Source organism: Siphateles boraxobius, unplaced genomic scaffold (genome assembly GCF_051911475.1).
Source record: "Siphateles boraxobius isolate OS27281-9 unplaced genomic scaffold, OSU_SipBor_1 35, whole genome shotgun sequence".
Taxonomy (NCBI): domain Eukaryota; kingdom Metazoa; phylum Chordata; class Actinopteri; order Cypriniformes; family Leuciscidae; genus Siphateles; species Siphateles boraxobius.
This window is the reverse complement of record NW_027508975.1, coordinates 2,778,936-2,792,484: the sequence shown is the minus strand read 5'-3', so window position 1 is coordinate 2,792,484 and position 13,549 is coordinate 2,778,936. Positions and strand designations below refer to the sequence as shown.

Sequence of the window (13,549 nt, the reverse complement as noted above, 5' to 3'; positions counted from 1 at the left end):
AAAAGATTATTCAGTTCTTCTCTGGCAGCCTAGATAAATCAGCTTAGGAGATCAGTTGTGGTGTCCATTCCACTTCAGGGTCAGTGTGCCATGTACTGCCCGTGCCCTAGTGGTCACCTTGGGGTATTGCACGAATGCACATTGCTGAAAGCGTTCATTTTATATCAGGGTTTATTTCCGTTTTATAGGTGGGGACAATTGTTTTTCAGATATTTTAAAATAAAGACATTTTTGAAGCAACTCTGGATTGTTTTAGTAACCTATAACAAGAATCTAACAGTCAGCTTGTACTCGACGACCAAATGGCCCTTTGTGGCTTGCCGGCTTCTGTGGTGAAGCGATCTGCACCACTTTGCATGGGACAGATGGCGTGGCGTGCGTGCAGCCTTCAAGCCACCATGACTGTCTGGGTTTATGGTCAGCCATTTTGTTAGAATTATTGTATGGAAGACGCTCAAAGTACTACGAGTTAATTTGAGCTAAAAGGAAAAACACTTTTTGTTTGTATGTGAGGGGGGAAATATCACTTATTTTCTTTCTCTAATGTGTTAGTGTTCACTTTAGGCTCTTTAAAATACACAATTTTAACCTGGTCTCCAAATTGATTTCGAATTACTGGAGTATTAAAGGACACGGACATCGCTTCCAGGCGCCAATGAGAACAAAGAAGGGGCGGATTAACAGTTTGAAACCTTCATACTGACGTTCTGACCGTCCCGTCTAAAATTTACTGCGCGCGTATTTCCAACCAATCAGATCAGTCTACAAAGGCCGATTATGTTGATAAGCATGATCCGTTTGAGCGACAGGCTGGTCAACCACTCACGTGTCTGAAAATAACAACGAACCAATCAGGATGCAGTGAGGGCGGGGTCTCAGAAAGGGGGTTGGGTGCGAGGTATCATGGAGGATCAGTTAGAGAACGGCAGCCATTGAAGATAGCCGAGCCGTAGGTCCGCGCTCAGGAGTTTCTGACAATTTTTTTTCTTTAAACGGTCTAACCCAGTGCAGCGATCACCAACAAAATGGAGATGAAGAAGAGGATCAGTTTAGAGCTGAGGAACAGAACTCCAGCGGAGGTGAGTGCTTTAATTATTTATTTCCACGGAAACAAGAAATGATGTTAGTTCGCAACCTGTCCATCCTGCACTTACGGAATAGTCAGTAACGTTAGACTCCGCTGAATGGCAGCACGGCTGTTATACCACATGGGCAATTACAAGAATGCGATTTAGATATTTAGGCATGGATGAACGCATCCCAGAATGCACATTTTAGACCTATATAAGATGATTTAAGACAAGTAGCCAAATATAATCGTTATTTGAGCGCGTAAAACTCAAGTGAACTCGTTCTCCTTCGCCATTGACTTAGACTTATCGATGTGGGCGTCCCAAATAGTACCTCAAAATAATATGTTTACATTTTACAAGACCATTTTTTAATTTAATGATTCAGAAAATATGTTTATTACTCAACAAGTGAAGTCCAATTAGGTTACGACGTTATTATAGTCCTCGATACGATCATGTTATCGCTTCCAGCGGGAAACGGTAGAAATGAAAACAAAACGTCAGTGTTGTTATAGGAATCAATAACCCAACCGGCAATTTATGCAAAACACTGAGCAAAACATCAAGCGAATGAATCTGCTCACATAAAAAGTTTATTGTAGGGAAGCTTCACGGATGCCTACCTCACTATTGCTTCTCTAACCTAGTAAAACGAGCAGTTTCGTCTTCCTAAGACGGACATCTTACACTCCAACTCTTCGATAATTGACAATATTCAGGGGCATTTGCCTTCGGTCTTCCTCCTAAGACTATCAAAGCCATTATGTTCAGAGTTTGAGAGCACAAGTACATATCGGAGCGAATGTCAGGTCAAACTGCATAATTAAGCGTTCATGGCTTCTGCTGCGCCTCGCGGTGTGTGTGGCGAGGATGGTGTGTGTGAAATGCTGCTCGAGTCTCCGTGTTGACGGGCGGGGAGTGGAAGTCATTTTGTTGCATCAATAGTTGAGACTGTGTTTTGTGGCTTTGACTCCGTTTTTGTTAATCGGAGTTGAGCGATTTCTGATTCATAACACCTACGTGGTGTTTAGAACGGAATTGGTGCGTAAACCAGAAATATTCGCTCGAACGTTGCGAACCGTTAAAAAAAACAAGTTGCCATTTTCTTCAATGGTTACGTTAATGGCGTATTTATGTAACCTCCGGTAACATTATTTATTCCCGAAGTTAAGCAACACGAATTCGGCTTTACGAAGCCGTTTAGGTTATCCGTCACCGTTTTATTAATTGAAGGAATGTGGCAGATGGTGAAGGGGCGAGCCCCCCTTCCTCTCCTCCGATTTTAGTAGATTATTGTAGTAGGCTTGCCTGAACCGAAGTAGAGGAGCACGCTTCTTTTAAATGAGGGATCCTTTACACGGGCTTGAGTTAATGCTTTGACGTGTATAAATCATACATGGCTTTTAACCCGGGTGTATCTTGCGTCACCAGCAAAATATTACCATATCGCGCATAATCGCGAGCATTCTGAAAATCTACTTGTGAAATGCTGGCAGTAATTCAGCTCAAATCCTGAGCGATGAATGGGTAAACATTATCAATGCTACGTTAAGCACACATCACGTGGAGAAAAAAAATAGTATTTTTCCATAAGGACAACAAGTTATTGAATATTTAGGGTTATAGTAGGGCTGCAGCCTGCAGTTCGTGCACGTTTCAATGTGTTATAAGAACACGGGCACGTTACTCAAAAAAGACCATATACCGTTATATTTAAAATATTTATAATTTAAAAAAACAAATCTAAACATATTTATTTGTCTCTTTGGTTTACTTTTTTGGGTTTGTGCAGCAACTATTCAGTTGGTACCAAGTTTTAAGTTTCACTCTTGTTTAGGCAGATAAACATACATTCTCATGATACCCTTTATACCCACAATACCTACATTTATCTTGAATTCCCCCAAAAGTGTAAATACAGTGGAGCTTATATAGAGCCTAAGTCCCTCCTCTTCCGGTGGACCACCATGGGACCTCATTTTGGAAAAATATTGTATGGTAGTCAATGGCTAGAGACAAAAAATATTTGAATTGCGAATTACACATATGATGTTTGTCAATTTAAAAGATGCATTTTAAAGTCAAGAAAGTCGCAGTTTGATGTAAAACTGTTGAGGTATAAGACTGTGAAAATACGTAATTGCAAAGACTACAAACCCAAAAGGCGCCATAGCTTTTCTCTCAATGAATGAAGCTAACTTTACTGAAGCTAACATCTGTCATTTTTTTTCTATAGTCTAAAGTTATAATCGTAACGTTATGCCTGTGTGTTTTGTACCAGACTGCACACACACGAGCTTGGTGATGTACATAGTGTGAGACGAGAGATGTAGTTCATTGAACGATTTTCACATGAAACTAAATGTTACTCTTCTGTTTTATGACAAACTGACTTTCTTGACTTTCATAATTATCTTTTAAATTGACAAACATCATATGTGTAATTCAGGACACAGGTCAGATGGAAGTTGACTACCATACATATTTGGGGCCACTACTCGCCATTGACTACCATAAATATTTTTTCCGAAATAATGTCCCATGAGCCGGGAGGGGAGGGACTTAACCTCTCTATTGTTTGTTTCTGATATCCGAACTAGCAACACTGGTTCAACCAATGGTGTGAGTTTGGGGGCGGGACTTTCTATTTGTTCGACCAATAGCAACGGGGGAGTGTTTAAAAACCTGTTAGAAAACACTCATTGTTTTTGCAGTTCCGTTTGGTGACACTAGTGGCGCAGTAAACCATATATTTAACATTAAGTCAAATAAATATTAGAAAAGTCTTTTATGATGTTACGTATTCATAAGCATTAATTGTAATATTAGCAGTTTTTGAATGTTGCATTGTGGTAATTTGTGGTAATAGTATGAAATAAACTTTCTTTGCTCACCAAGGGCCTTTATTATGTTCATCCCTCCTGCAGGTAGCAGAGCTGGTGGTGGATAACTGCCGCACGAGTGACGGTGAGATTGAAGGCCTGACAGATGAGTTTAAGGAGCTGGAGTTCCTCAGCATGGTCAACGTGGGTCTCACCTCCCTGGCCAAACTACCCTCACTGCCAAAACTGAGGAAGGTCAGTCAAGAGATCAAGCTTTAATTTCAGAAAACACCAGGCAAAGTTCTCTTAAGAAGAAGATCTGTTGTGTTTCAAGTACTAACCGTGCAGAAAACTGATACTGTAACAGTTTACATATTAATGTAGACATGCTGTATTATTAAAGTGTGCAAAAAATGGATGGAGAATGCCTAATGGAAACTTTAGTAGTGTGATGTGGCAAAATATTAATGTTTAACATATTGCATGAATACAATAGTAATGCCTGGTTCAGATTACACGATTTTAGCCCGATTTTGGCACGATCCGTTTGACGTAGGGTGTCGTGGGGATTCGTAAACGACAACGGGCGTCGGGACGCAAGATTCGATCGTATCATCTCGTATAGTGTGTCATAGTGGGCGACAACCTACGTCGCGTCTGCGATGCTTCACGACATCACGACAAAAAGACTAGCATGTTTAATTTTTTTAACGGTCGTCCACGACGGGTTCCGTCACATGTATGAGGTTGACCAATAGGAGCACAGAAGCGTTTCCGTACACAACTTTCAAAAATGGCGAAACGAAAGAGAGATGATGGTGCTACTAGGTGGAGTTATGAAATGGAGGAAAGGTTCGTGGAGCTGTGGCAACAGTACTCCTGCCTATATGATGTGTCATCGAGGGAGTACCATGACAGAATTCAAAAAGAAAAATGCTGGCGAACGATAGCGGAAACACTTCAGCAACCCAGTGAGTACTGAAATTAGCATTTAGCTAGCTAATCATTCATTAAATTTTCCTTCGCTATAGAGCAAATTGTTGTGTGATTATGTATGTAACGTTGTTATGTGTATGAGTGAGTGCGTGCGTGTGTGTGTGTATGTGTATGAGTGAGTGAGTGCGTGAGCGAGTCTCTCTGTGTGTGTGCGCGCGCATATGCCATGTATGTGTAAATGAACGAGAGTGAGTGAGTTTAGTGTGTGTGATTATGTATGTGTGTGATTATGTATGTGTATGAGTGAGTGAGTGAGTGCGTGCGTGTGTATGAGTGAGTGAGTGCGTGAGCGAGTCTGTGTGTGTGTGTGTGCGCACGTATGTAGGCCATGTATGTGTGAATGAACGAGAGTGAGTGAGTTTGTGTGTGTGATGTATGTGTGTGTGTGATGTATGTATGTGTATGAGTTAGTGCGTGAGCGTGTGTGTGTGTGCGAGTGCGATTGACAATTACAGAGACTAGATTTTACATTTGTAATCTGATTTCTTACTTACAGCCGGTGAGGTCCAAACAAAAGCTGCTTCCCTCCGAACACAGTATGGGAAAGTACTCCGTTCAAAACCGAGTGGCAGCGGCGACAAAGAATTAACTTCCAGACAGAAGTGGATTTTAAAAAACCTGCAGTTTCTACAGCCTTTTGTTGTACAACGCGTGTCTCAGTCTACACTGAATGTAAGTTTGGGGTAAAGGTTGTTACAGTACTTTCCAACTTTTAAATACATTTGTGAGCTTTCTATAGTATGCTTCCAAACATGTATTGTGCCATTACTTGTTATGCCTGATATTTCATACAGCTTGTTTTATCGTAGTTGGATGACTTGGAACACAGCATCACAGATGAGGGTGGAGAAGATCAGGAGACAGAGGAGGATGTGTTCGAGTCATCCACCTCCACCTCCACCTCCCACCACACATCTGGACCATCAACTCCACAAACCTCACTTGAAGCCTCATCATCCCACCAGCATCGTCAGGTTCCTGAAAGAGCATATTACAAACCCAAACAAAAGTTACGAGACAAATCATTAGATGAACTTGAAATCGAGAAAGTAACCATTTTAAAAAATGTATCTGAAACACTGGTAAATGCCGGTACGGATGTTGATCAAACATTTGGCAAACAGGTAGTTACTGAGATTAAGCTAATTAAAGACCCACTGACCAAGATGAGACTCCGTCGTAACATCCTTATGATGTTATACGATGCACATGAAAATGAGGCCAGATTAGCATTACATCCTGGCCCCCAAACACCTTGGCAGGGACACACAAATTTGAATCAACCCTACCAGAATACATCCATTCATGTACCCTCTGTAACACCTCCAGTGAGCTACCTCAGGGCAGTAGAAGTGGCATATGACCAGGAAATAAATGGGGTGTAAGTTCAAGGATTGATCCCTTTTTTGTGTGTGGTGGTGCTAGACTGCAGTCACATTGTGTCTTAAATGCTGTTTGTTGTTGGCACTTTGAATGCGGTTTATGTTTAAGCTGTTTTGCAATATTTGTACATTTTAAAAGGGTTAATGTTTGCGAGTCATTTACACTTTGTTCAAAACTTACGACTTATGAAATGAGTCAAGAAAAGTGTTATTTGATTTCAATAAAAGATTTTACTAAAGAAAATGTATCTTGTGCATTTTTAAAACACAAATCATATTACCTTCTTTAACCATCACACATTCTACAATTTTTTTAATTACACATATATAATTAAGTCTTTAAAGGGTTAATTCACCAAAAAAAATTATTCTGTCAGTATTTACTCACCCTCATGTCGTTCCAAACCCTTCGTTCATCTTCGGAACACAAATTAAGATATTTAAAAGTATCTTAATTTGTGTTCCGAAGCTGAATGAAGGTTTTACAGCTTTGGAACGACATGAGGGTGAGTAATTAATGACAGAATAAATTCTTTGGGTGAACTATCCCTTAACATTTTACTAAAGTTTTCAACCTTTCTGTTGGTTGTATATTGTACTAATTTGTATAGTGTAAAAAAAACAAAAACAGGACGTCTTTCTGAGCGAGTGTTCTATACGTCTTGCAAAAATGGTCAATATGAAAAGATTTAACCAGTTGGTGTTTAAATCATATTTTCCTGCCAGGAAACAGATCCAGCAGGTGAAAGAAAATATGCCTTTAAATTGTCTCTCTGATTTTTGGCGGCGGTTGTGGCATTCCGTGCACTGCTTGCTGCCACAGAGGGGAGTTCTCCATCCCTTCTCCAAGCTCCAGGAACCATGTTGTGATCGTCATCTTCTACATCTGCAAAGGCTGAAGGCAGGTACACATCTGACGCCTTCTTCCTCAGGAAGTTGTGCACACAGAGTGCAGCTAGTGTAACTGTTGTCACTTTCTCAGGCTCCAGTGCAATGTTGGAAAGAAAAACACGGAGTCTATTGGCCAAAATTCCAAATGCGTTTTCAACTGTACGCCTTGCCCTTGATAGCCTGTAGTTGAATATTCGCTGCCCATGGTCCAGATTTCGGAAGGGGTATGGCTTCATCAGGTCGATTCGGAGAGGGAAAGCTTCATCACCAACAAATGCATAGGGCAAAGATATGTTACTCCCTGGTAGTGGCTCTGGGGGTGGGACATTCAGCAGATCTCTGTCCATGGCAGCTCGGAGGTCTGACTGGCCAAATATTCCTCCATCTGACACTCTTCCTTGCACGCCAACATTTGCATAAATAAATCTGTAATCTGCGTCGACTACTGCCATGAGTACAACAGAAAATCTGGACTTGTAGTTGTGGTAAGTACTTCCAGAGTTTGCAGGTGGCTGGATGTAGATGTGCTTTCCATCTATGGCTCCTAAGCAATTAGGAAATTGCCATTTGTTTTCAAATCCCATTGCCACCTCTCTCCACTCTGCCTCCGTTGTAGGAGTCTGAAAAAAGAAACACCATATATAATTAATACATGTAATGTTCTCTCATTTTTTACAGAGGTTCTAATGTACTTTTTTTTTTTAAGTATTTTTTCTAAAGTCCACTGATTATAATTTAGAAAATTATCCATGATCTACTCTGGTTTTGACTCTCTGGATAAAACACGTGGTTTTGGGACTTCTCCAGTAAAGGCTTCTCTTTGTGTGTCCACCCACTGTTGTGAAATGTACATCTGTCTTTTATTTACATCAAATGACTTACCTTTAAATGATCATCCTTTAAGACTCCATACAAGGCTTGACAAGTCTCCATTACTATCTCACTGATGGTACTACGGCCGATCCGGTACTGGAAGCTCAGAGATCTAAACGTCTCTCCTGTGGAAAGGAGCAAGTGTATAAGGTGCATAATACACCATGGCCTGGTTTTACAGAAATGGCTAATTAAGCAAAGATTAGGCATTAAATTAATTAGGGCATCTGAGTAGCTTTTATAAACTTGCCTTAAAAACATTACTGGTGTGCATCTTGAGACAAAACAATGTCACTGACATATTTTAAGTGCATAGGCTATTGCTTTCAGTTTAAACAGCTCAAACTTGCAATTTAGTCTGGGACTAGCATACATTTTGTCTGTGAAACCAACAATATGATTTTTTTTAAATGGACTTTTTACCGGTAGCAAGGAATCGTAGCGTAAGTGACAGCCTCATTCTTGCACTGATTGCTCTTCTCAGTTTTGTGTCCCTTCTTTGGATACATGGTGTGACTTTGCCAAGCAAGTAGCTGAAATCCTCCACATCCATCCTAAGCAGATCACGAAAACCCTTCCTGTCACTGTCCTACAGTGTAAATAGGGGAAAAAAAACATGGTGTGGTTGTTTGGTTTACAAAGGCGAAAAATAATCACACCCAATTAAAATGTATGTGCTTTTCACAATACATATAATTTCAAAGCAGCTTTACGATAATGTTAGTGTTTGTAATAATTTAATAGATTAGAGTTGGTCGATAGCATAGTTTACATTTTGTATACTAGTATAATTTACAACACAAAATATTATTATTGAGAGTGAAAAAAAACTCCTTCCCTTAATGTCTTTAAATATTTATTTGTGTACAGTTGGTGACTTTAAAGACATTAAGGGAAGGAGGGGTTTTTTCACTCTCAATAATAATATTTTTGCGTATAATGGTATTGCAATTTTTATAATTAAGATTAAGCCTATAGATGATGGTGTTATGAATCAATCAAAGGCATTAAACCATTGAACTGATATTTTATGTTAAAGGCTAAATTACCCCATGTGACTGCATAACGAAAAATGTTTACTTCTGAACATTAGAAGTATTTAATTACATTGGTGAACAATTACAATTTTTAACAGTCTGTTTTTGTAATATGTTATCGTTGTGGCAAGCAAGCAATATTATTACTTGTACTACTGGCTAAAGTAAAAATATTTAAGAAAACAATATTTTACCTCAAGTTCTCTTTGGAGGATTGACAGCCCATACTGTCCTCTTCGAGCAATCCAGGAACGTGTCCATTGTCGGGTTTTCTTTCTTTTTTTATGTTTTTCTGAACACAGGACAGCCAATACAACACTCACCGCTTCATCCATTGTTTGTTTACGTTCGTTTCCGGAAGTCACTCGCTACTAGCAGTTTCGCCTTCTCGATGACGTCACGCGCATCGTTAAAGACGGCACGCGATGACTGGTCAGGAAGCAACGTGTAGTCTGACATGTTTCTTGTCCACGACACGACAAGATTTTAGGAGTCAAAATCGCGTAATCTGACACAGTGACTATCGTAACAGACAAAAAAATCGTGTAATCTGAACCAGGCATAAATTGGTCTTATAATTGCGCTGCAAAAAAAACAGCGGGTTCTCAGCTTAATTTTTTGCCAAGATGTTTATATCTTAACTTTTGAGTTAAGTTAATTTTAAGGGCAATTCTCTTTTACAGTTGGAGCTGAGTGATAATAATATCACAGGTGCACTGGAGACGCTTGCAGAGAAATGCGCCAACCTGACTTACTTAAACTTGAGTGGCAACAAGATCAAAGAGCTCAGCACATTGGAGGCCCTGGTAAAAACACTGATGCAGTTCCACCATATTTCTCAATAAATATTATATAAATATATTTTGGAGATTATATCATCAGCCCTTCATTTAATGTACAGTCAAACGGCTATTATCGTAACGTAATTTTATACACAAGTTAAAGTACATTCAACCGTTTTTGATGTATGACATGCTCTTCAACCCTCAGCAAAACCTAAAGAACCTGAAGAGTTTGGACCTGTTCAACTGTGAGATCACCACGTTGGAGGACTACAGGGAAAGCATCTTTGAGCTTCTGCCTCAGGTCACATACCTGGATGGCTTTGATGCAGAAGACAATGAAGCTCCAGACTCTGAGGCTGACGATGATGGTGAGAACCAAGAGTTTAATTGAAGATTGTTATGCTCATCCTCCAATGGACACATACAATTGTAAAAGTATGCTACATTAAGTCATTACCACTTGTTCTATTATGCAGATGATGATGAGGATGGGGAGGAAGGAGCAGGGCATCTTGGGGAGTACGAGGAAGAGGAGGAGGAAGATGAGGAAGGCTCAGAGGGTGGAGAAGTTGGGCTGTCCTATCTAATGAAAGAGGACATCCAGGTGATGTAGCTTCCACCTGTTTTTAACATTCACAACCAGTTTGGGAAAACTCGACCTCTTAATAACAACGGATTCCTTCTGTAACAGGATGAGGAAGATGACGATGATTACGTAGAAGAGGAAGAGGAAGGAGAGGGTAAGCATTAATTATGCCACCAAACATCTTGAAATTGTCGCTTTTGTGTTGAACTGTTCTCTAATGACATATTCTGTGCAGAAGAGGAGGCCGGAGTTCGAGGAGAGAAAAGAAAGAGGGTTGCAGAGGATGAGGGAGAAGATGATGATGATGAAGACGACGACTAACCCCATGTTTGACTTCTTGGAAACAATATCCAAGCTGTAGATCAACCCTGAAAAAGACCGTGATCTTGCAGATTGTTTTTCTCTTTGTAAACCATAGATAAATCACTGTAGAGGCTAAGTGTTTTCTTTTATAAATGCATTATATATTACACTATATAAAAGGGGTTTATTGACAATTCATTTATAGCCATTCCAAGTTAATTCCCAACACGTAAATCGGGGTGTTGTGAGGTTTGAGATTTCCAGAGGTTTCTCGATTGCAAAAATGTTTTTGGACAGCCCGTTCGAGACAAGAGCTGGGCTTTCATCACTGAGAGGTGACGGCAGATCCGCAAACTCCAGCTCCCCAAGACCTCTGTGAGGAGGCAGTGTTTTCTGCTCCTCATCTACCTCTCCAGGTCTCATTCTCAGCCCACCACAGAGCAGCAAGCCAATCATCTCCAACCATCAACCCCTTTGTTCTTGGATCAACCAATCGCTGCCAAGGATCTTGTCACACTCTTTATATGGGATGGTCTCCACTTGATTAAGCTTTTCTGGTAGATCAGGCTCATTTAGGCAGACCAGCTATGTGATCTGTTGAATTTTAAAGTGTGATGTATGTAAATGTGATGTAAATTGAGCAAAGATCGGGAGTCGAGCTGTAGATTGGCAAATTGAATTTGTTTTAATCTCCAAGTAGTTTTTTAATAAAGAGTTCAATTATGTGAGCAGTTTGCCCTTTCTCACGTTTTATGCAGAAGTCACCTATTTTTGACATCTTAGACGTTAAAATCAAGATTTGTTCGTTTTTAAGAGAAACGCCATTGCTGGAAATTTCTCATGTTCAGGTTTAACAGCTTTGTTGGATTAAACAGTACCCTTGAGTACCTTTCTACCTTTTGTTGAGGTATTTTACCGAGTAATACCTTTAATCTAATGTTCGTATGGCAATATGTATATAGTATGTTTCAACAGGTTTATTTTCCTTTTCTTTTTTTAATTACTCTGTTTGGTCAGTTGTTTTAATACAAATCACGTTAAAAAGGACTTGCATACACGCAGGTAACCTGATTAAATTTCAAGTACTTGGTTGTTGTGAGAGTGTTGTATTTGGGGTTTTATGTGCTATAAGCCTATCTAAAAGGATTTTAGTTGTTGGATTTTGATGTTTTGTTTTAATGGGTTTAGCTTTTTTTGTGTCTTTTTTTAAGTTTGCAAGCTCCTTTGTCCAATTATGAGCTCCTCTTGAGTTAGTTGTAATGAATGAGTGATTTGTCCTTTTGATTATTAAAATGGCATAACTCTATGGGATGTTATGTTCAAAAATAGACCCTTTGTCTGCTAAAGATTTCTGTAATTTGATTACAAAATTGTGGATTTTCTGAAACAGCCATCTGGAAGCCTCATACACAGGTGAGGAAGCACTGTTTTTAATGATAAAAATGGTAGTGATGTTTCAATCAAAATTTATAAAAACCCTTTAAATGAATGCAACTTGGTGTAAGTTTGATGTGGGAAAATAAAGGAAAAACATTTTACCATAATGTTCTTGTGGTTTAGAAAATGTTTTAATTTTGTTCTTCAAAGAAGAAAAAAATACCAGCCATGTAGTCAATCAAATAGAAGGACTTTTAATATAATTACACAAATCCCAGCTCAAGTGTAACTTGTTGACTTCATTTAGCTTGAGGCATGTGAGCTCCACAAGCCTGGAAACAGCCTGCGATCTTTAATTTTATACTACACTGCCATCTGCAAAGCCTTGTACTTAGACCATTTATCATTTATGAGTTACACAAACTTTAAGCAGCAGAGCATAGAGGAAAGGGGTGTGTCATGTGATCAACAGACAGGGTTACCAAGAGCATCATCAATTAATCAGGAGGGAAGCGTTCACCGTCCAGCCAATAGAAATACACCTGTATCACTGGATAAGTGAGTGTTTCACTATATAGGTTATTATTAGTAATACAAAGAAAAATGAAATTGAACAATACTACAGTAACAAAGCATATTTATATGACATGCAACTTACAATTAATTTATGTTCATTTAAATCCATAAATATAACTGAGGGGGAAAAAAGACCATTTAATTTTAGATCAGAATGTAACATGAACTTTCATATCTATCAGCATGGATAATATCACATTTTTTAATAAAAAAAGAAAAAGATGTTAAGTTTAAAACACCCCAAAACTCCATTAAATGTTTGTTTTTCCACAGAAATGTGTTCTCAGGACAAAGAGTATTTTTAATAAATGTGTGTAAGTTGACACTTTAAATGTTATACATTTATACAACTTATTTGTATTTTTTATTAATGGTTTGGGTTTCATTAATTGTATTATGTTTCATAATTGTGAATAGACAATAATAGCCTGTTTAATGGCATGCTGACAACTTGTTCAAAATAATATGATAAAATGCCACAAAGTGTCATCATGTTCAATGAACTGTATCTTTATTATTCTGAACTGACATCCAAACTTGTTTCTTATCCTCTCACTGTAACACGGCCTTCAGACCACTTGAGGGAGCTAATTTACTAGTAATGTGTATTTATTTTAGGCACAAAATCATTCACACATTACGATCACATCCCAATAGCTCATGAGAAGCTTCAACCATGTTAATATATTCCTGTGAGCAGTTCAAGACAATAGATAAAGCAAAGGAAAGGTCATTTCACAACATCTTTGTGATTTAGTGATTTAATGTGCAACCCATGTTAATGTTTCATGACTGTATGTAGAGTCTGTTTGTGATGCAGTGTATTTATAGACGAAAAGAGTATTTCA

The 13,549-nt window shown here is 38.9% G+C and overlaps 3 protein-coding genes across 4 annotated transcripts in view; 2 read left to right on the top strand and 1 right to left on the bottom strand.

Annotated features, from left to right (window-relative positions):
* The window catches only part of LOC143702285 (uncharacterized), a 28,905-nt gene extending 24,801 nt beyond the window's left edge, over positions 1–4,104 (bottom strand). The window contains exon 1 of the mRNA XM_077195945.1: positions 3,968–4,104. Coding sequence (XP_077052060.1) covers positions 3,968–3,989 — 22 coding nt within the window. The 5' untranslated portion in view covers positions 3,990–4,104. The remainder of the gene's footprint in view (positions 1–3,967) is intronic.
* On the top strand, positions 442–12,292 carry anp32e (acidic (leucine-rich) nuclear phosphoprotein 32 family, member E). Of its 2 annotated transcripts, none has more exons than XM_077195938.1 (7): positions 442–1,079; positions 4,001–4,150; positions 9,758–9,880; positions 10,065–10,227; positions 10,336–10,463; positions 10,551–10,599; positions 10,681–12,292. In XM_077195938.1, the coding sequence occupies exons 1-7, from the start codon at positions 1,026–1,028 to the stop codon at positions 10,764–10,766; spliced, it is 753 nt and encodes a 250-aa protein (XP_077052053.1). In that variant the 5' UTR covers positions 442–1,025; the 3' UTR covers positions 10,767–12,292. The 2 variants fall into 2 exon arrangements, with proteins under 2 accessions (XP_077052053.1, XP_077052054.1); XM_077195939.1 differs by having other exon boundaries at positions 900–1,079; positions 10,684–12,292.
* LOC143702282 (uncharacterized) lies at positions 4,670–6,517 on the top strand. Its single transcript, XM_077195937.1, has 3 exons — positions 4,670–4,866; positions 5,388–5,563; positions 5,701–6,517. The coding sequence occupies exons 1-3, from the start codon at positions 4,689–4,691 to the stop codon at positions 6,274–6,276; spliced, it is 930 nt and encodes a 309-aa protein (XP_077052052.1). The 5' UTR covers positions 4,670–4,688; the 3' UTR covers positions 6,277–6,517.
* Positions 12,293–13,549: the final 1,257 nt, after the last annotated feature.

Coding starts and splice junctions, on each gene's coding strand:
- anp32e (XM_077195938.1), top strand. CDS start 1,026: ATGGAGATGAAGAAGAGGATCAGTTTAGAGCTGAGGAACAGAACTCCA. Junction 1,080..4,000: donor GGAACAGAACTCCAGCGGAG/GTGAGTGCTTTA, acceptor TCCCTCCTGCAG/GTAGCAGAGCTGGTGGTGGA. Junction 9,881..10,064: donor TCAGCACATTGGAGGCCCTG/GTAAAAACACTG, acceptor TTCAACCCTCAG/CAAAACCTAAAGAACCTGAA.
- LOC143702282 (XM_077195937.1), top strand. CDS start 4,689: ATGGCGAAACGAAAGAGAGATGATGGTGCTACTAGGTGGAGTTATGAA. Junction 4,867..5,387: donor GGAAACACTTCAGCAACCCA/GTGAGTACTGAA, acceptor TCTTACTTACAG/CCGGTGAGGTCCAAACAAAA. Junction 5,564..5,700: donor TGTCTCAGTCTACACTGAAT/GTAAGTTTGGGG, acceptor GTTTTATCGTAG/TTGGATGACTTGGAACACAG.